The sequence below is a fragment of the Erpetoichthys calabaricus genome, chromosome 6, assembly GCF_900747795.2.
Source record: "Erpetoichthys calabaricus chromosome 6, fErpCal1.3, whole genome shotgun sequence".
Taxonomy (NCBI): Eukaryota; Metazoa; Chordata; class Cladistia; order Polypteriformes; family Polypteridae; genus Erpetoichthys; species Erpetoichthys calabaricus.
This window is the reverse complement of record NC_041399.2, coordinates 191295309-191318053: the sequence shown is the minus strand read 5'-3', so window position 1 is coordinate 191318053 and position 22745 is coordinate 191295309. Positions and strand designations below refer to the sequence as shown.

The 22745-nt window shown below is 36.6% G+C and overlaps 1 protein-coding gene across 6 annotated transcripts in view; it reads right to left on the bottom strand.

The window, feature by feature from the left end:
- Positions 1-3630: 3630 nt before the first annotated feature.
- nktr (natural killer cell triggering receptor) overlaps positions 3631-22745 on the bottom strand; it is a 56311-nt gene continuing 37196 nt past the window's right edge. For 5 of the 6 annotated variants that reach the window (XM_051929129.1, XM_051929130.1, XM_028804193.2 and 2 more), the window contains 8 exons: positions 21721-21876; positions 17173-17260; positions 15552-15700; positions 11128-14049; positions 6273-6368; positions 5511-5573; positions 4789-4890; positions 3631-4192 (listed from right to left, as the gene is read on the bottom strand). In XM_051929129.1, the coding sequence (XP_051785089.1) occupies positions 4114-4192; positions 4789-4890; positions 5511-5573; positions 6273-6368; positions 11128-14049; positions 15552-15700; positions 17173-17260; positions 21721-21876 (3655 nt within the window). In that variant the 3' untranslated portion in view covers positions 3631-4113. The remainder of the gene's footprint in view (positions 4193-4788; positions 4891-5510; positions 5574-6272; positions 6369-11127; positions 14050-15551; positions 15701-17172; positions 17261-21720; positions 21877-22745) is intronic. The other variant, XM_051929128.1, reaches the window with a different exon arrangement.

The window sequence follows — 22745 nt, the reverse complement described above, 5'->3', positions numbered from 1 at the left end:
ATGCTGTTGTGGTTAGGAGTGGACTTTGAGTATGTCAGGTGAGAGGCCATGTAAGGGGCCAGGATGGCACTGGACCACCCAATCTGAACCGAGGACTTTTATTGCATAAAAATGAAATGTACATTATATATATCAATCAGCTACTACATTAAAAACACTTGCCTAATAGTGTGTAGGCTCCCCCTTCTGGCAAAAAAAAATAGCTTTGACCAGTCAAGCCTTGGATTTCACAAGACCCTCAGAAATCGGGCACCAAATTGTAGACAGCAGATTGTTTTCCAGACTAATTTGACAGACCAAGTCAACACCCTGAACTCTTTGCCATGTTCCTCAAACCATCCCTGAGCAATTTTTGTAGTGTGGCAAGGTACATTATCCTGCTCAAAGATGCCTCTGCCATCCATCACCATGAAAAGGATGCACATGGTCTGCAACAATCTTTAGGTAGGTGGTCAAAGTAACATCCACACGATTGCCAGGAACAAAGGTTTCCAAGTAGAACATTGCCTAGAGTATCATTATGCACCTGCCAACTTGCCATCTCCTACTGCCATCTCTTCCCAGTTAAATGACACACACACACACTTCAGGCCTTACTTCCTTAGAGTACAGTATACGGAAGGATGTTGCTATGCACCTTACTATATTAAATTCTACCCAATTTCTAGCCCCATCACTGTACTAGGTCAGTTGTCAGCCATCTTGATGTGATCACTTTTGTGTTTTCAATCATTGCCTTGCTGCATGACCCAAACATATTTCAGCATCAGCTCATAGACAGATGACCAGATATTTTCCTTAAGAATTTTGATACAAAGTAGAATTCATGGACCCTTCGATTAAGTCATCCAGGTCCTGAGGTAGAAAGTCAATTTCTGCCACTGACCTTTGCTGAGCCAAGAGAATTGTAGTTTTTTAGGACCCCCCACCCACCGAATTTTTTGTGAATTCCTTTTGGCAGACCACCAATTTCTGAAAAGATTAATAACTCTTCCAATTTTTCTGTTTGGGGATTACAGCTTCGGCAATAGTTCATTTGAGTTTAAGAACCTTCAGAAATGGCTTTGTAGCACATTCAGGACTGGCCATGAAAAATCTTAAATGACACGTGACTGATCAAGCAGTACTTCACTTTGAAGACAAGTACCTCTCTGATGATGTGGACAAAAGACAATAATGATGTGAGCGGGAGAAGAACTAACAGCGGTCTCTCCCCAATAAAAAAAAAACTCGTCCAATGCCCCATGACCTAATCCTAATCTAGGATTGGACAATTAGCTATCTAAGGACACACATACTACTGATGGTCAGCATACCACATGTACTTCAGAACAAGTAATCCACCTTAAGATAAACTTGTGCAGACCTGGTCAGTACTTGGATGAGAGACCAACCAGGAAAAGCTTGCGTTGCTAATTTTAGAGGCGCTTACCCTGTGGTCTGACTGTGGATCCTAATGCCCCAGTGCAGTAAAGGGGACACTGTGTTTGTAAAATGGAACTGTCCTTTAGATGAGATGTAAAATCAAGGTCCCGATTCTCTGTGGTCATAAAAGATCCCTGGGCATCCTTTGTAAAGAGTAGGGTGTATGTTGATGCCCTAGCTAAATTGCTCACCATGGCCGTGCCATTCTGGCCCCCTTACAGACAGACAGCCAGCCAATTAAAGACTGGAGATTATCCATCTCTCATCCAATTCACTACCTAACAGCTAATGTGTGATGAGCATACTGCTACAAAATGGCTGCCACCACATCATCCAGGTAGATACTGCACATTAGTGGTGGTTGAAGTGGCTCCCCCTACCTTTGTAAAACACTTTTGAGTAGTAAGGAAAGCACTATATAAATGTAAAGAATTATTTTTATTATTGACTGCTGAGAGATACTGTAATGAAGCAAAATTCTATAATCTTTAGAAAATCACGACTACCTTAATCCCAATATTGGATTTAAAAAAGCTTACATAGCAGAGGGGGTGGCACGGTGGCACAGTGGGTAGCGCTGCTGCCTCGCAGTTAGGAGACCCGGGTTCACTTCCATGGAGTTTGCATGTTCTCCCCGTGTCTGCGTGGGTTTCTTCCGGGTACTCCGATTTCCTCCCACAGTCCAAAGACATGCAGGTTAGGTGCATTGGTGATCCTAAATTGTCCCTAGTGTGTGCTTGGTGTGTGGGTGTGTGTGTGCATGCCAGAAAGTGTCAAATTACTCTGTTTTATTTCATTAATTTAATTTCTACACATTTAGTAAGAATCGGAATGAAATAAAGGTGCATGGTGCCCAAGTTATCATCTAATTTCTTAAATTTTGTAAAATTTGGTTAACACATTGACTGTCTAATATAAATTAACTTGTATTTAGCAATCTGTAGACGGACTCCACCTATGAGTTATTTCATAAACCATCTTCAGGGCTGTAGCACCAAATACAAGCATATGTGTATAACACAACTATGAGGTCGCAGGTTGCCACCTTTTGGGCAGCTTAAGCAATCACCATTGCTCTGCTATAACTTTTGGCAGTGATTGTCCAAGGTGGGATCAATCCCCATTGGTGACTAGTGATGACAATTCTCCAAGAGCGACAACCTGCCCACCAAGGGTCTGATAATTGTCGTGGCCTGGGTCTCTAAGACACTAAGTCACAGAGTAACAATGAAATATCAGTGTGGCATCACAGAACAGATTATTTCACTTTCAGTTAATTTTTTTAAGCATATTTTGGATAATATTTATTTTTCACAAAAATAATTTACATATGTAGAACCACATTCATCTGAATATTTCTCAATGATTGGCGTCTCATCACTATGAAATTCAAATGGTAACTGTGACACTGGATTGCCACAAATTGTGCAAGATCCAAATTGTTTGACCCAGTCAAATTATCACGCAACTGGTGCATACACAAGTCATTACTGCAGAATTTTCTGTTTCATGCACCAAATATGAGCTAACTCAAAGGTTTTTTTTGAGAAAATACAGTACATATTTTTCAGTTTTGCTCAGTAACAAAATGCATAAATTAGTATATTAAAATAACACATAGATTTTACATTGGAAGAAGATTGCTGTGGCGGTCAACATGTTAAAACAGCTCTAGATATTTTACTCTAATTGTGAAAGTGTCTAAATTAGTTATACAGAAAACACAGAAAGTCGGAGCCATTTTACCACTAAATACACTATACAAAAGTTCAAGATTGCACCACTTTGTACAGCATAAGGCTATCCTTATACTTTATTAGCATAAGTTGCCAAGTAAAGAAGTTTACGTTAATGTTTGAGAATAGAATTTGCAAAATCATCTAAAATGCAAGTCTGAGGAACAGTCTCCCCAATGCAATATACATTGCGACACTGTTCGTGATTTGGTGAAATTGCCTTCATGTCAGATGCTTGTAATAGTGAAGCGAAAAAAGAAAACAAACTTTATACAGAATAGGTGGCATTACATTTCTGATCACACTTTTTGAAGTCCACCGAGATCAAACAAAAAAAAAAAAAAAACTCTCCGACAGCTTACGTTTGTCACTACTGCTTATACACACAGTAACTTGTTTAGCAATGTTTCTATACAGGCAATTAAATACACAGCCAAATAGTATAAAATGATCACATTTAAACACAAGCTTTTTAAATTTTTTTTTATTCCACATGTGTTTAAAATGTGTTTAGCATAAAACATTACTTTTCCAGCTTTGATCAAGCTTAAGGCATCTTTTCAAAACCAACTTATGTGTATGTATATAAATTTTATATACACAACCACACACATAAGATGAAGACAAAATCTGGAGATAATATTGAAACATAAAATATCTTTCATCACATTTAGTAATTGAATAAAATATTTTGGGCAGTTATCAGTTCTATATAGATTCATGGTTTCATCATTTTAAATAATTCACATAAGAGAAAATGAAATAAAAAACTTAGAAATGTATTTACAAAAAACAGTATATTTACCATAATAATAATTCAACATAAGCTAAAGAAAGCTTTTTACACAATATAATGCAACATGCTACCATGCTCGTGTACCCATAATACATTATTTTAATGTATTCCTTTTAACAAAAATAATCAAGGAATCCAGGATTCTGTCTAGCCATGTCAACTATATCGGCTACTTTCACTGCAACTGCGACGTCTGGAGTAACTTCGATCACTTCTGGTGTAAGAGCGATAAGATCTAATAAAAAAATAAAAAAAGCAAATGAGTAGGTAGTTATCATTAATAATTTAAACTAAATTCACGTAAAATTTATTTTATCTCTTTAACTATTACAAATTTCATGTATGGGTATTAAAATAAAAGGCTGCATTAATGCTCATTTGTCAGTAAGGGGTAATAAATTTCAGATGAAAACTGAAATCAATACTATGGTTGCTGAACCTTCATTTTTTCTAAGTAAACATGCTTTACTGTTTATATTTAATCAGCTAAAGAAACTAAAAATGTACATAAATATTCTCAAAACAAGCCTTACACATGTATCTCTATGAATTAAAATACTTATGGCCTTATTACAAGAAAAGATAAAGGGCCCATAAGCAAAATGGATGACACCTATGCAAAATAAGTCTGAAATGGGTTGAGGTCAAATTACGAGCCTGGTAACAGTTTCTGCAATGAAGCAGATTTAGTCAGAGATGCAGTATATACCAACATAGTTAGGCAGCAGACTCTCTCCGTCATATCTCTTTGTGGAATGTCATTATAAAGTAATTAAAACATTACTAATAAATATACGGTCTCAAAAAATAAAAATGAAAAATTTTCCTCACCTGGACCTTCGGCCATAACTTCGAGATTTTCGGTAACTGCCTCTGCTTCTTCTACTGCTATGACTTCTACTTCTGCTGTAGTAGCTGTCATATGTGTAAGACCTTGAAAGGGAAAGAATACAAAAAAAATATTGTAGTTTATCACAATCTTTTCATATCTGGACACCAGTCCTTCACATGGCCAGTTCACATACACAATTTGGTATCATCATCTAACCTAACAAGCACACTCTTGGGAATGTGGGATGAAAACAAGACGACACGGGGACTCGTATGGAAACTACACGCAGATAGCAACAAACAAAAACTACAAATAAAACATTTATTACTAAGAACCACAATATTTAGATAAAGAATTTCTAGTTGAGAGGTTGTATGCGTTTTGCTTTAAATGTGCCAGGATTTTAGATATTTCTAACCCATTCTTTATCTTGGCTCACTAAGTGGTCTTTTTTTAATTTAACTTTTAATGTATCAAAGTATGGGTTTTACTATTTAATTTGAAGCAGGAATGCAACTTTGTTAGTGGTAAAACAATCTTCTTTGCCCGTATTAAATGACGTCTAATTTATCCCAAGGAAGATAGTCCTACACAGATATATCTTCTCTTAGGGATGATTAGTTTCCAAGGTCTATAAAAGAGTAATAATGTAATTACAGAGCAGATAACACAGTAACTGACTGTCATACTGTGCAAAGAGAAAGACCAGTGTACTACAGACCTGGATCTTCTAGATCTTTCATACGATCTGCTTCTGGAACGACTTTTACTGTAAGTCTTACTGCTGTTAGAAGAAACAAAAAGAGTCCTGCATTCAATATACAATCCACACAGGAATAGTCAATGTCCAAAAATACTATCTGCAATCTTGTTAACTGTAATTAATTACTATATATTGTGGGGTGAAAAATGGGGGGAAAAAAAAACGGAAACAAAAAAATACTACACTAGACTGTTTCTCAGGTGGCATTTAAATTATTGCTCACAGGATAGTTTAGCCGATCTGATAATATTTTGCTAAGCATTGCAATGTTTATTAACAAAATATACTTTTTCAGGTTTAATGTGAGTACATTTACTGCTGTATAACAAGATAAACTACATGTCTTTAATCTTATCAAAGAGAAACTTCAGCGCCACAATGCAGTGTCAGGCAGCTAAAGGTATTTTATATGGTAGATAAAAAGAAAAAGCAGACTTAGAACAACATGCACAATAGCCTCTAAACTGGACCAGCACTTGTTATGTGTGGGTGTCTCCTCATTGCCCCTAGGACAGGCTTGGGGATCCTACACTTAGGGATTCAAGGCTTCTCAAAACAACTCCTATAAAATTAGTTTTGCATGCAAACAGACTGGAGATTCTACTTTTATTTAGTCTTTCTACAGTACAAAGAAAAACAGCACAATATTTTAGTAGAGCCAGTTTAGAATGTTAACAATTAATGATTTTGTCAAATATATAAAACAGAACCATTTCTTACCTTCCGCTTCGGTAACTTCTGTAAGTGCTACTCAGAGATCTGGAACGATTTCTGCTATACCTTCTTCTGCTGTGACTTCGAGAGTAACTTCGAGACCTGTTTATGTATGTAGCTTTTAGTTTTCTTTGAAGTTGAAATATACAAGTTATGAAATATACATTGATACCAATGTAAAATTCAAAATATACAATATGTACTTTATTATAAACCAAACAAAATTACATGTGGTAGAGAAATTTTAAAATAAATGGCTGTCATTAACATAAATGTTTCCAACAAAATCATACATTGGGGGTTTGTTTGAAATTCAACCATTATCTCTGTAGATAGAACAAGACTGTTTAAAAGAAAACACACACACATTGCACTGTCTGCACTGCAATGGGGGAGTTGGATGTAGCTAAGAAATAGTGGTTGAGAATTATTAATGTGATGATGCTACAAAGGTAGTCTACAGGCTATATCCTCCTCTCACCTTAAATTAACTACCGTAATAAAAGGATCAGTGTCTCTGTCATCCCAAAAGATGGTGCATCACAAACATTTTCAGCAATAAAATGCATTGCATTTGTTATTCCAATAGATGGCACATCACAAGCATTAAAACGGCTTTGATGATTACCATACCAAATGGTATATGACAGAGACATAAGCATTGCATGATGTACTGCACACATAAGTAATCGACATAGACCTCAGCACTAACATTTCAACCTGTCTTAAATGAGTAGCACAGCTAATACAAATTATAATACAATTTCAACTTCCTTTATTTAACCACTCTGCCCAAAAGGGGTCACAAACATTGTTTTCATTTTATACATTAACAAGTGAAAAAGTAGGTACAAGCCAATAAAAACTTGAATTTGTCAACATATTAGAACAAGCAAATACAGTATTAGATCTTCATGCAAACAGTACATACAGATAAAAATGATATACTTGAATAATATTAAATTGACATATTGTATTCATTCTCATAATCTAAACTAACAAAAATGTGGATTTGTCACATGGAAAAAGTAAGTACACCCCTACATTTATCACCACTTCAGACCCATCAAAGTTAATCAGGTGTTCCAGATTGGATGCCAATGATTAGAACCTCCTTATGGAGTATTTAAAGAAGGGAGTGCTGATTATAGTTAGAGAATAGAGTGCAAACACTGGCTTATTGCTTATCATCAAAAAAACTAAGACCATGTCATATTTTATGATGAAACCTTTGCAAATAGATGGGGAAGAAGTTGAGGTAGTATCAGAGTTTATCTTCCTGGGATCAAACATTTCTGCAGATGGTGACAGCAAACAAGAAATTAAAAGACATTTGCTGCTTGGAAGGAAAGCAATGACAAATTTACAGAAGATATCAAGGAGTACAGAAATCACTTTACTAACAAATATTAGGATAGTTAAGGCTATGGCCTTTCCAGTAGTAACATTCGGCTGCAAAAGTTGGACCATAAACAAGCCTATGCATAGAAAAATCAATGCCTTTGAATTGTGGTGTTGGAGAAAATTATTGCGTTCCATGGACTGCAAAAGGTCTAATTAGTCAATACTTAAAGAAACAAACAGATGGTTTCTTGGAAGGACTCATCCTGAAAATAGAGGCAGAATAATGCGAAGAGAAGTCTCACATTTTTAGACCTTGATGCTGGTTAAAACTGAGGGTAAAAAGGAGAAAGGGGCAACAGAAGTCAATATGGTTGAACAGCATTTGTGAGGCAACAAATATGATCACATGACAACTTGAAGAAGCAGTAGCTGTAAGGAAAATCATCTACAAGTGGCATAGATTTCAAATGACTGGTAATTTGTGCAGAACTGACGAGCCCAGCACATTCAGCCCAAGAGCTGACCATTTGGTACTAAACGAAATCTCCAAGAACCCCAAAATTTAATTGCGGGATCTACCGGTAACTCTTGCAAAAGCTGGTGTCAAAGTGCTTGCATTAAGGATGCTCTGATCAATACCGTCGCCAATCAAAACCGCCCAATTTTTCACAAAAAAGAATTGATAGGAGTTCTGTAAAAAGCCCAATCACAAAAAACGATATTTTCAGCCCATGCTTTTCTAAACTTTTACAGTAATTTAGCTGTAGTGCTCCTTTACTCAAGGTACTACGGTAGCTGAGCCAGCACAAGTGTCTTTTTCATTTTTTTTTCTTTTGCAGCCAATGTCCTGCACTGTAAACAAAGAGCAGAGAGTGAAAGCTTGTATTATCAGTGAATATGAGGTGATTGGTATATTTGCCTTTACTTTAAAGAAAGTGAAGTAATAAACGGAAGAAAAAAAAAAGTAATCGGAGAAATTGACCTGTGCAACTAGACAAATGGCAAGAAAAGCTACTTTAAAGAATTCAGACCTTTATTTGGTCCTTTACATTACAATGGACACTACTTGAGTTTGGACAGCGTGCTTGTTTAAAATGCAGCAGCTTACAATTTTAATTGGAAAAAGATAAAGATGAATTTGAAATTGCTGCTTAGTAAACAGACTTTTTTTTTTTTTTTTTTTTTTTTTTAATATAAAAGATTTGTACTTTTTTATTATTTGTTGCTGTGTGTCATACTGCATAAGTGTGTGTAAGAAGCAAATACTACATAATTAAAATACTAATCCATATTTTATAATTATACCTCAAGAATTACTAATGTCGAGTTGATGCACTGAACAAAAACCTCTACAAGTAAAGCAAATGTATATTTTAACGGCAAAAAGCTGTAGTGATCCCTCGCTATATCGCGCTTCGCCTTTCGCGGCTTCACTCCATCGCGGATTTTATATGTAAGCATATTTAAATATATATCGCGGATTTTTCGCTGCTTCGCGGGTTTCTGCGGACAATGGGTCTTTTAATTTCTGGTACATGCTTCCTCAGTTGGTTTGCCCAGTTGATTTCATACAAGGGACGCTATTGGCAGATGGCTGAGAAGCTACCCAACTTACTTTCTCTCTCTCTCTCTCTCTCTCTCTCTTGCGCTGAAGTAGCGGGGTGTGAGCAGGGGGGCTGTGTGCAGCTGCTTCCTGAAGGACATGCTGCACGGAGCTTCGCATACTTAAAAGCTCAAAGGGCACGTATTGATTTTTTATCTCTCTCTCTATCTCTCTCTCTCTCTCTCTCTCTCTGCTCCTGACAGAGGGGGTGTGAGCTGCCGCCTTCAACAGCTTTGTACCGGCGGTGCTTCGCATACTTAAAAGCCAAAAAGCCCTATTGATTTTTTTTTTGACTGCTTGCTTTGCACTCCTTTGAAAAGGAAGATATGTTTGCATTCTTTTAATTGTGAGACAGAACTGTCATCTCTGTCTTGTCATGGAGCACAGTTTAAACTTTTGAAAAAGAGACAAATGTTTGTTTGCAGTGTTTGAATAACGTTCCTGTCTCTCTACAACCTCCTGTGTTTCTGCGCAAATCTGTGACCCAAGCATGACATTCTAAAAATAACCATATAAACATATGGTTTCTACTTCGCGGATTTTCCTATTTCGCGGGTGGCTCTGGAACGCAACCCCCGCGATGGAGGAGGGATTACTGTAGTGCAATTCATAACATGAAAACATATAAGTGCATGTATATTTACATTTAAGCAGCATTTAATTGTCAATATATTTTAATTATAAAAATACACTTTAATATGGGAAATAAAACTTCTGTTTGTCTGGTTATGCAGGAGATTAGCACAAAAACTTTTTTAAATGGATAAAGAAAGAAAAGAAAAAAAGAAATCAATCGTTATCTGAATCAGCAGATCAAGAAATTGGTATCGGCCTTAAAAAACACTAAGCGGGACATCCTAGCTTGCATCTAACTTCAGAAAGAGATTGCACAAATTTGACCTGCATGGGAGGTGCACCAGGAAATAGCTTTTGCTGTCCAAAAAACGAACATCAGAGCAAGACTACAGTTTGCCACTGAACACAAAGACAGACCGGGCCTTCTGGAACAATGTATCCTGATGAGATGAAATCAAAGATATGAGTAAGAGATGTTTGGCTATAGTAACAGTAGACATGTCTGGCACAAACCAAAGACAGCATTTCATGGGAAGAATCGCACACTAACTGTGAAGTATGGTGGTGGGAATATTACAGTTTGGGGTTTTTTTGCTGGCTCAGGACCTGGGCAGTTTGCAGTCAGACTGCAAATTCTGTGAATTACGCATCATATCAAAGTGTGTTTGAGGAGAATGTGTGCCCACCTATCTGAAAGTTGAAATTGAACTGGAAATTGACCTTTTATTTAACATTAAAATAATCCAAAGCAAACTAAGCAAATAAACCAAGGGATGGCTCAAAAAAAAAAAAAGAAATGGAGGGTTATGGACTGTCCTAGTCAAAGCCCTGATTTGAATCCCATTGAAATGTTTTGTGGGGATTTGAAACAGGCAGTACATGCATGAAAACCCACAAATTGCAAATGAAGGAATTTTATTTGCATGAAGGAGTGGTCAGAAATTTCACAGAGTTGTATTAGGGACTGGTGGGCAATTATGCAAAACTCCTACAAGAGATCATTGCTGCTAAAAGAAGGCAATACCAGAACCTGAGGTCAATGGTGGACTTACTTTTTATCGTGTAAATCATTACATCTAGGTAATTTTGTTTAATATACAATTGAGAAAAAAAAAATTATATATATATATGTTTTTATTCAGTTATACCAACTTTATGCGCAGGCTCTGTTTGCATGAAGATCTAATGTTTCTCTGTTCGAAAATGTTGAAAAAGTCAAAAGTTTCTTTGGGGTGTACTTACTTTTTCACATAACTGTAATTACATTAACTATGGGGAAAAAATAAGTTACAAATAGAATAAAATCCACCATTTAGAAATAGTTTGACAATGGCTTACCTATAGGAATAGCTGTAACTCCTAGATCTTGACCTTGAGTGACTATAAGAAACTGACACCGTCCTCGACCTCGTTCTGTGGCTTGAAGCAGATCGATTTTTACTTCTAGATCTTGTTCGGCTCCGAGATTTGCTTTTCTCTTCTCCGGAAGGTGATCTTTCCTCACTTGAGCTATCTTGGTTTCTCTGCCTCTGATTCATTCTTGCAGTTTTCCGAACCTCATCAAAGAGAGATCCTGGCCTAACTTTACTTGTGCTTTTAATTTCTATCCTGAGGCCCTGAGGCTTGTTCTCCCCAGCATCTCCTGTGCCATCCATGCTTTTCGTTTCAGCATTCGCTGTGCCGAGCTGGTCTAAAGAAAGGCCTTTGAGAGGCTTCCATTTTGGATCAGAAAATACATTCTGCATTTCATTCTGGGAATGTCCATCTGTTGTTTCTCCTGAGGCATTACTTAAAAGCACACTAGAAAGTGTACTGGCATTAGTATCGGTGGACTCCATCACCTGTGCAGTATTTTGCAAAGACTTTTCCTTGTTTATAATCATTTCTTCAGATTTCTTTTTAACCAGTTCATCATTCTTTACATCAGTACACTGCAGCACATTATCACTGCTAGGAGAATTCTGTTCAGATGTACATAAGTCCATACAATCGTCAAATTGTTCATTCTTTGCAGGTGCCTTTGGCATATTTTCTTGCCTAATGTTGGACTCCACAGATTTCACTGTCTTATTCTTTTCTTCTTTGGGTTTGTTTCCACTAGCAGTGACCCGTTTTGATAACTGTTTATTTATATTTACATAGCCCTTCTTTTGTGCACTCTGAGGAACAGACTGTGACAGACTAGAATCTGTTGAAGTCTTGGTGGTTTCTTCAGTATTAAGACTATTTTTTTCTGACAAACCACTCAAATTTTCAGTTTTACTTTCCTTTGTTTTCTTCTTTGTGGCTGTTGGCACATAATTATACTTTGTGTCATCTTCTTCCTCCTCTTCGCCAAACTCCAATGGAGGCTGCCAGTGGAATGTTTCTTTTGGTTTCTGGATTTTTTTCTTTGTTTTGTTATTTTTAGACTTTGTCCTTCCTCTTTCAGATTCATATTTTGTTGATCTACGCTTTTTGTGCTTGTGTTTATGCTTTGATTTTTTCTTACGTCTGACTTTTTCATTTCCCGAACTATAATCTGAGCCATCAGCAGCAGTTGAAGTTGTCAATTTTGGGGATTTTTTAACTTCAACTTCTGTGTCTACAGTTGTTATCACACCTGACTTCTTGCTTGCTTTGCTGTGCTCCGAGTGATGGTCTTCAGTGTCCGTGTCTGAGCTGGCTTCCCCTTCCTCTTTACCAGATGAACATCTTGATTCATCTTGGGCCACTTTTTTACTCTCTGCATCAGTTCCACTCTCAGAGTCCCATTTACTGCTAGGAAATTCTTTTCTGCTGCTAGTCTTTTCATCAGTTTTACCTGAATCCATGTGTTGTAATTCAGAAGACATAACAGTAAAATTTGTGGGTTTTTTTGAATCATCACTGTCACTGTCCCAGCCAGATTTGGACTTCTGCTCATCCGTAAGTAACTCTGCATCTGGTTCACCTTCCTTTTGGTGATCCATTATGATACTTCCTTTTTTGGACTTTGAATCTTGCTGTTTTAGTTTTTCCGAATCAGCACTAGGTCGAGTATTTTTTTCTACAGTGCAATGTTCTCCATCAGAAGAATACGCTGAGGAGGTTTCAGCAGATTGGCTCTTTTGCACTGTAACACTTTTGTCTTCTTCATACTGATCACCTTCAGGGCTACTTTCTTTGGTGTCTGTACAACTCCTGGTGCTTCTTTCTCTGGATTTTGATTTATTTGTTTTGTTTCCTTTGTATGAATCATATGAATTTGATCTGCTGGAGGATGAAGAGTGACTCTTATACTTTAATGGAGACTGGGATGCAGAACTGCTGCAACTTCTACTTTTTGATCTGGTGTATGATCTACTATATGACCTACTTCTGGAAGACCTGCTTCTAGATCTCCTTCTTCTGTAGCTTCTGTCACTGTTCCTCGAGTAATCACTTCTTTCACTGTCTGAATACCTAGATTTACGATACAAAGAACTGCTGTGCTCTTTTATGTTTCTTATAGCATAGCTTGTTTGCACAAATGTATCTGTAGTTGGTTTGGCCTTAATTTCCTGTATACGAACATAAGAAGGCTTCCAAGGTTTTTGCCCAGGCTTCCACCTTGAAGGTGGTGGGCTGTCACTTAACGGAAGCACAGGAACACTCTCAGTTACAGCAGTTGTCACAACCTTTTCATTATTCTGTGGTATTTGTTTTGGAGGATCAATTTTACTTTTACTGCTTTCACTTGCTCGCGTATACCTTGGTGATCTAGAAGACCTTCTCTTGCGTGTTCTTGATACAGACCTTGATCTAGACCTGGATTTACTTTTAGATCTCGATGCGGTCCTAGACCTGGACCTTGATCTGCTGGTAGAATATGATCTTGATCTGCTTTTTGATCTTGTGCAAGAATGAGAACTTCTGGAAGACAGGGATGCATTACGAATTTTGTCAGATCCTGACCAATCTTTTCTGGACGAAGGTCTTGATAAGGAGGAAGATCGAGATCTTCTATGATTTCCCTCTGAAATCTTGGATCTTTTGCTTGAAGTATAAGATGATCCCTCATCAAGCACTGAGGAATCTCTTCTTTGTCTTGTTTTGGATACTTTTTGCCTCTTTGAATGTTTTGGCTTCTTGGTTTTCTTTTTATGTTTTCCTCTCTTCTTTTCCTTTTTGTGCTTACTGTGTTGGTCATTTCTTTCATTGCTGTGATCAGAGTAATAATCATGGGACAAGGATCGCGAACAAGATCGTGACCATGCTGCACTCCTGTCATCCCATTTGCTTGAAAAGTGTTCATTAAGTCTAGAGTAAAAAAGACATTCAAAATAAAAATACAGTTCTATACGCATTTCAAATAATTCATATTTGCTCAAGTTGAAGGGTATATAATAAGCAATTATTAACGAGAGATTATTTTTATTTTTCATTGTAATCTACATGTTGCCTGGAAGTCAATCAGTTTTTAACTAACTATCTACTAGATTTCATCCTTAGATTGTTTTGTAAACATAAACATCCACCTTTTCTAATACAAAAATTAATAATAGCAATAGACATAAAATATAACAGTGAAAGAATAATTAAACAAAATACCAATTAACATATTTTAATTACTCACTACTTACCATTTCTTGATATATTCTCAATTAAAGGCAGATTTATACTTCATTGTCAAGCCATAGGCTCCGCCGTCGAAAGCAGTTTATACTTCTGTGTTGCCTGAGTGTTAGTTGGGTGTGTTTGTAGCATGCAGGAGAAGCAAATGATTAATTAAAATGCGGGCAGTTTTTGCACTCCACGATTACTGCTTTTCTTGCTACAAATTTTCTTCCATAGGCCAACGTATGTATTGCTCACACTTTTCCACACATTCACCCAGTTCCAAACCGGGACACGTTTCAGAAATCACCAAATTGGCCAATCGGAGTGGTAGGGGTATCTATAGGGTTTGCTTCAACGTGATGCTCAATCACACTGTTGAGAAGGTGTGTGTCAGGCTACACCATAGGTACAGCGTAAGTGACGTGGACTACAGCATAGGTTCGACAAAGAAGTATAAATTAGCCTTAGGCTTTAATGGCAAAAGATACTAATGGACATCACAAATGCTAGGGAGTGGATATTTAGAAAATAGTGCTATACCAGTCTGCTTACTAAAGGATTATTTAACTCTGATTTATTTATTTACTTATTTAAAATCTGCAGTTGAAATAGTAAATATTAACAGCTTGATCAATGTAATAAAATACAATGTAAATACAATAACTGTAATACAAATTAATTCTAGCAAGTAGGACAAGAGGCTGCATTTTACAAAAGCAAATATTTTCCATTATTTCAGTGGTATAAGTACACCCTGTAGTTTTGTTATTATATCTTTCTCTACAATATACAAATAAATTATGTAAAAACTATTACAAAGACAGAGTGTTCCCTTAACTCTATTAATTCACATGTTCTTCTTAGGCATGATCTTGCTCACTATTTTTCTTATCACAGGAAGCTCACGTCAAGCATACGCACAATGACAAAGTCCATCAGATTCCTTTTAAAGTCTACATAATGGGATTTGAACTGAAAACCATGTTTACTAATCCAATTAATTGAAATGTGATTCTTAAAAACTAGATTGGATCATTGAGCAGTGCTTACATTGCTTTGCTTCTAATCCAGTTGTTTAGAATGGGATTAAAAATGTATTAAGTAGACATAATTTTGCTACATTACACAGAACACCAACATATCTCTGAAAAGGTGAAGAAGATATTCATGTTTTAACAAAGTATATAAAAACTTTGCCCTACTTGTCTCCTTTACTCCATTTTTCACTAATGGCTGGTTTAAAGGTTTTAGTTCTTTGCATTTCTTCTTTCCAATGAGGAGGTGTCTCACTGCTTTCCTCATCATCTTCAGATTTAGAATGAGACCTTGACCGTGGAGGTGTATGATATCTCTGCAGAAAAAATGTGAAATTTATATTAATGCACACAAGTTTGTAAGCTCCTTTTTCCCCATTAATGTGTCAGAAAACTATAAAGGTAGGATATCTCCATTTTATATTAATGAAAAATTAACTAAAATAAAGCAATATAAAGACAATTTCCTCTTGGGGATTAATAAAGTATATCAAAAATCAGATAATTAGTATGGCTTTTAAAACATAATTCCTGAAAGAAAAAACATTTAGCAACATTTAGGTTTGGAATTTAAATGAAAAAGTGAAATTATAAAATATTCAACATAATTAATTTCAAGCAAAATTATAAAATATTAACAAACAGCAGCTGCAAAGCATATTAAAATTCATCAGAAACAAAAAATATAAAGGACATTTAAAATGGAAATATGGCTATAAAAAAAAAAAAAAAAAACAGACTAGGAGTGCAAATGACAGACATTTCTAACTGTTGACAAGTCACTGCAGGCTTATAGCTTAGTAATAGTCACTGGTTATGCAACACACAAGCTTAACTGAATTATGATTATTAGCTTTAAACACTTGCAAATGATAATTTATAACTCTGTCCAATAGATTTTTGACAGAAATTGACATTTAGTTGTTTGTAACAGAAGAATGCATATTATATCCAATTCTATCAACACACTACAGTTCATTTTTACTTAAATGCGTTCGTTAGTTGTGTGGTTTCTAAAAGTTATGTATAAAATATACACCATATGAAACTGCAACAACATTAATCTATACAAGCAAGTGTGACAGTCGGCTCCATGACTCCTGTTTTCTTCCAGGACCATTCGATAATGTTTCCAAGGATGAGCAGGGCAAATGTGCACACACATAGTCAGCAATAAATAAATAATCAAATAAAAGCTCATAATTCTAAAAAGTCCAATTCAGACTTGGATGTGCAGGTTTGTCAAAACAGTCAAGCACCAATACCATTTGCGGTTTCTTCCCCAGTCTTCGTTCTTCACTGCCTCTGGCTCATTCTACTGCTGCCAGCATTTGTGACAGTTTTGGTCGGCTTCACTATCCCTAGTTAGTTCCAGAAGCCTCTTCAAATTGGATCCATTGATAATATACCCAAGGATGAGCCAGCCACATGAGGACACACAGTCAGCAATAAACAGTCCATTAAAAGTTAATAATTCTACAAAGTCCTCTTTAAGCTTGGGTGTGCGGATTTGCAACAACAGTCAGGCACCAAGCCTACTTGCTGTTTCTTCTCCAATCTTCATTTCTCACTGCCTCTGGCTCATCCTCAGATACTGTATGTTATTGTCATATTCAAGAAGTGAACCCAGGAACTGCCAATTACTAAAGTAAAAATAAGATTTCACTTTCTTAAATTTCTATAATCCATTAAGATTAAAGAAAAGATGTCTTACATTGAAAATACACAATTCCACACCAAACATTCAAAACTAAAACTTTAAATACTTCATGTTACATACAGAACATACCATTGTACCTCGGCCTTTCACTTTGCGACCAGACTTTGTAACTGTTGGCTTCTGTTCACTTTGTACTGCTGAGTCATCTAGATTTGTCCTGTAGATAAAATGGTAAAAATAAAATTAAATAAAATTTCTGTTATAAACACATAGATGTTTTTGTAAATATATATTTTGCATAGTACATAAACAATTTGAACTGAAATAGAATAAACAATTGCATAATACTGACCAATTTTCCAGATATCTGAAGAAAAAAATGACAGTAAGGCTGATTAGGACATTTTAGCAAAATAAACGCTATGTAAACTCTTTAGATCCAAAAGTAAAAAAAAAAAAAAAAAAAACATGAATGACAATGTGTAATCTTACAAAAGATATACAATGAAGTGAATATATAATTAGGAAAATTGTTATACTGCTTATAACAATAAAAAGAATATGTACCATAATGCAATGTTAAGGTCATGAAGCCTTGTTTCATCCCTTTTTTCCCTTCATATACTTGGCTAAAAATCATCTTGATTCCTTTAAATCACTATGCTAATGTCCTAGATTATAGTCTTTATTCTTAATTTGAGATTATCAAATATCCAGTCAATGTTAAAGTAACGTAAAAAGTTTGTGTAGAAGTACAATTCAATAACATTTTTATCAAAATGAACAGCATTCATAACCAATGCTCTGAATCTCATCAAGCAAAGTGTGGTCACTTAATAAGTGGTTTGTGTCCATATTACCAATCCTAAACAGGGCACCTAAGTACATTCACACACATACCCATTCTCATTAATACAGGGCTAGTTTAAAATCAATTACTGACCTAGGACAATGTATACAACTATTCCAAGTGTGAGTGTGTTGGAATTCAAACTCAGCCTCCTGAACCTGTGAGGTAGCAGCAGACCCAAGTGTTGTATTTTTGTAAAATAAATCTGTAATTTGCTTGCTTTTTAAATGCAGTTACAAATTTGCATCAAAAAGTATCCACTGCCCTATTTATATTCAGTTCTGAATATAATTAAAAGCTCTGGGTCATGATCCTCAAAGCATGCATCATCTCATATACACTTCTCTTCTGGTTCGTCCTTCCACTGCAAACCCTGTCCCACCCACACGCAGCCGACACGGCATTTCTCAATTCCTATTCATCCTCTTCCATGTCATGCACTATACTGGCCGGCTGAGCGTAATACATCCAACAAGCACTCGAGGTGCTGCCACAATGGTAAAGTAGCTTTACCACCTTTGCGGGAGCCACCCGTGTCTTTACAACAGCTTCTTACACAGCAAACATCAGAAGCTAAAAATTATCGTGAACACATTCGAGAATACAACTCTTCTCTAGCGATTGCTTCCATGGCTGCACAGATAACTCCTGACCACGGACCATACTGTTTTAAAATACACGGGCAAATTTATCACCAAATCTCTCCACTATACGCTAACACTTCTACCTCTCCAGGATATGGACAGTTGTATGTTTTTGACACAGCGCAAGCTACTGAAGTACGCTTACAAAATAAAGCAAACTCTGTATGCTGAGAAAATGTACTTCTCCAGCTAGATTCCATGCTCAGAACCATCAACCCCTTTGCTAAATCATACAAATACATGCATGAAATCGCTCAGTCCAATCCAACAGCATCTGTACGAATGGTTTTCAAGGAAAACCCTAGGCAGGATTTACGGCGATACAATGCCCCGACATGTCACAGCGATGTTGCAGCGATTTTCGTCGGAGAAGACGGCGAAATGCCTGCCAAAAGGGACATTTGCATCTATCCCATAGGCAACTCCTGTAAACAGATTTCTACGCTCAATATGAATTGCGATCCTATGGTTTACCCACTTTTATTCCCTTACGGAGACATTGGCTGGCACAAAAATTTACAACATGTTCCCGATAAAAGAAGCGCCAAGCGAATAAAGCTTAGTCAATGCCAATTTTACACGTACAGATTAGCAATGAGGAATACATTTAGTATTTTGCACTCCAGCGTAAACTATTCCAACAGTACGTTGTACATGCGTATGTTAAAACAGAGGGTGAGCGTCTCAACTATCTCAGATTACATCAACAAGATCTGCGCGTGGAACTATCAAACGCATTGCAAGCAAACGCTGAAAATAACAACATACACGTAAGCAAAATGATCATATTACCGTCCACATTTCCAGGAAGTCCATGATACATGCAACAAAACTATCAGGATGCCATGGCCATAGTACGTAAATTCGGAAAGCCTGATTTATTTATCACTTTCACATGTAATCCTGCTTGGCCAGAAATTCTACATGCACACTGCGTCTTTCAAGAAGTATTTATTTCTTCTTGATTTCTGAATTCCTTTCTCACCGTTTTCTGTTCCTATTCTTACACCGCTGTATGCTACAGCAGGCATTGGCTAGTATGTAATAATGCTGTTAGGACGAAGGGTGTGTAATTATAGTTTTAAAGAAAATAAAGGAATGCCCAAGTGTAATTTTTATATTAAAAAAAAAAAAAACAAAAAAGAAAAAAAAAAAAACTGGTGTTAAAACTGTGTTAGTCTTTGATTCATTCATCCATCCATCCATCCATTTTCCAACCCGCTGAATACGAACACAGGGTCACGGAGGTCTGCTGGAGCCAATCCCAAGCCAACACAGGGTGCAAGGCAGGAACAAATCCCGGGCAGAGCGCCAGCCCACTGCAGTACTCTTTGATTAAATCACTTCATAAAATTAGCTTATGACAAAGCTTTTACATCTATCTATATATCTATCTAAAAGTATCTGAAGTCTAATACAGTAATCCCTCGCTATATCGCGCTTCAACTTTTGAGGCTTCACTCTATCGCGGATTTTATATGTAAGCATATTTAAATATATATCGCGGATTTTTTGCTGGTTCGCGGATTTCTGCGGACAATGGGTCTTTTAATTTCTGGTACATGCTTCCTCAGTTGGTTTGCCCAGTTGATTTCATACAAGGGACACTATTGGCAGATGGCTGAGAAGCTACCCAACCAGAGCACGTATTACATATTAAATAAAACTCCTCAAATATATTGTGAGCACGGGTTCTGTTCACACCCCTAGAGGATACAGCTGCTCCTCAAAAAACGCTGAAACATTTCCTTCACATTGCTGCCATCCTTGCTGGGCTTACATGTGGCTGCTTTGTCAAGCGATATGCTTCCTGCACGGTGCTTCACATACTTAAAAGATCAAACAACACGTATTGATTTTTGATTGTTTACTTTTCTCTCTCTCTTGCTCTGACATTCTCTGCTCCTGACGGAGGGAGTGTGAGCAGGGGGGGCTGTTCGCACCCCTAGACGATACGGACGCTCGTCTAAAAATGCTGAAAGACTACCTTCACATTGCTCTCTTCCTTGCAGCTGCTTTATACGGCGGTGCTTCGCATACTTAAAAGCCAAACAGCCCTATTGATTTTTGATTGTTTGCTTTTCTCTCTCTCCGACATTATCTGCTCCTGACACGCACTCCTTTGAAGAGGAAGATATGTTTGCATTCTTTTAATTGTGAGACGGAACTGTTATCTCTGTCTTGTCATGGAGCACAGTTTAAACTTTTGAAAAAGAGACAAATGTTTGTTTGCAGTGTTTGAATAAAGTTCCTGTCTCTCTACAACCTCCTGTGTTTCTGTGCAAATCTGTGACCCAAGCATGACAATATAAAAATAACCATATAAATAACCATATATATGGTTTCTACTTCGCGGATTTTCACCTTTCGCGGGGGGGTCTGGAACGCAACCCCCGCGATCAAGGAGGGATTACTGTACTAGAGTTAATGCCAAAAAATGCATTTTAAAATGTCATATTTTTTGAGCTATAAATAGTAAACAAAATAAGATTATTTGATATACTTTGTTAATCCCCAAGGGGGAAATTGTCTTTTTGCGTGACCTTTGGGGGTCACAGCACAGGTTCAGCCATTGTACAGTGCCCTGTACAATTTAACTAGCCCAAGATTATCACTGAGGTCTGACCCAATAATATATTTTCCTATTTCAATGTATTAAATAATGCACAGTAAATGAAAACATGCAAACAATGTTGCACGCTTCCACAACTTTATAAACCTGACCAGACTACACAAATTCTCTTGTGTGACAAAGGACTTTAGAAAATCTGCTTCACAGAATGAAGATAATTTAGACCAAGTTCCAACATCATGCTTTACACTCTTATCAAGGCAATTCAGACCATAACCACTATGTAAAAAATTATCAATTTTGCCACAGAAACACTAATGGCCAAGTTATGAGTATGGAAACAATGTAAATGAAAATAAAACAAAATGTGTTAAAACTCTGTATTGGTAAACAAACTTTGTTGCTTTGCTAGAATACAGTTAGGATGAAATACAGTTAAAGTGTGTTAATCCATGGTAAATTAACAATTACGAAGGTATGAAATATTTTTCATAAAATATATTTAATGGGTATTATGATGCCAAACCCCACCCCATACTGGTATGTTTAAATTTGCCAACACACAACCAAAAGTTTATTAATATAATCCTTTCCATATGTCTGATACTTACTGATCTGACTTGGCTGCAGGAACAGGCATATCTCTTCTCAGAAGAAACCTATTTTCGGGCACTGGTGGGATTTCTTCTGGTCGAACAACTGGTTTTTCTCTCTTCACAATTAATTCATTTATTCTCTCCTTATCTACATTCTTCTTGACAAAATCTCTAAAATATAGAGTAATTGACATATAGTTTCTGAATGCCAAGCTGTTCTATAAAAAATACCCAAAAACCAGTGAAGCTGACAAGTCAAACATACAGTACAATAACAAAGAATGGAGAGGCATAAGAATTTGAGGTTGAAATTATATTAGAATGCACTATACAGCATAGTGCTATTCAACCATTCATGCAGTCAATTTTAAAAGTTCTCATGTGGTCAGTGACCTTGGATATGTTACTTTTACTTTCAAACAATTTTTACATACAGACTGCTCCAGTCACATTTTAAAATTCTGACTACTTCTGACTATACAACCAAAGCTTTGCATGTTTAACCTTCTTTCCTTTTAAACGTGGAAATAACCCTTAACATTTTTTGAGAAAAAATAAGACCAGAATCTACAATATAAAAGCATGCATTTATTCCACCAAGAATACACAGAATGGTGGGAATAAGCAGAAGGATTTACAAACTTACAAAATAAAACAACAAATATGATGCACTCCCTGAGTATTATTAAAGAGTTAAGTTGACCAGTCTATTAGGTGCCTGGCTAGCCCACTTTCCACTAGTGTACCAAACCCAGACCCCAATTCCCTCTCCTTACTTCCTGCAAGTTCAGCCCATGACTTTTCTCTACTATTTTCTTTTCTCCCATAATCACTTTGGTGGATTTGGAACTCCTATGGTTGCTGTAATCAAACTCTCTCTGACTGAGCTAAAGCTTACATTTAAAGTGGCAAAGCAACTCCAGATTGCCTGTCTACCATAATAAATAGCTGTAATGGTTCTATGTTTGAGTCCCAGGAATGAGCAATTCTACTGTATAACACTTGTTACATATAGCTGCTCTAATCCACCAGATGGTAAT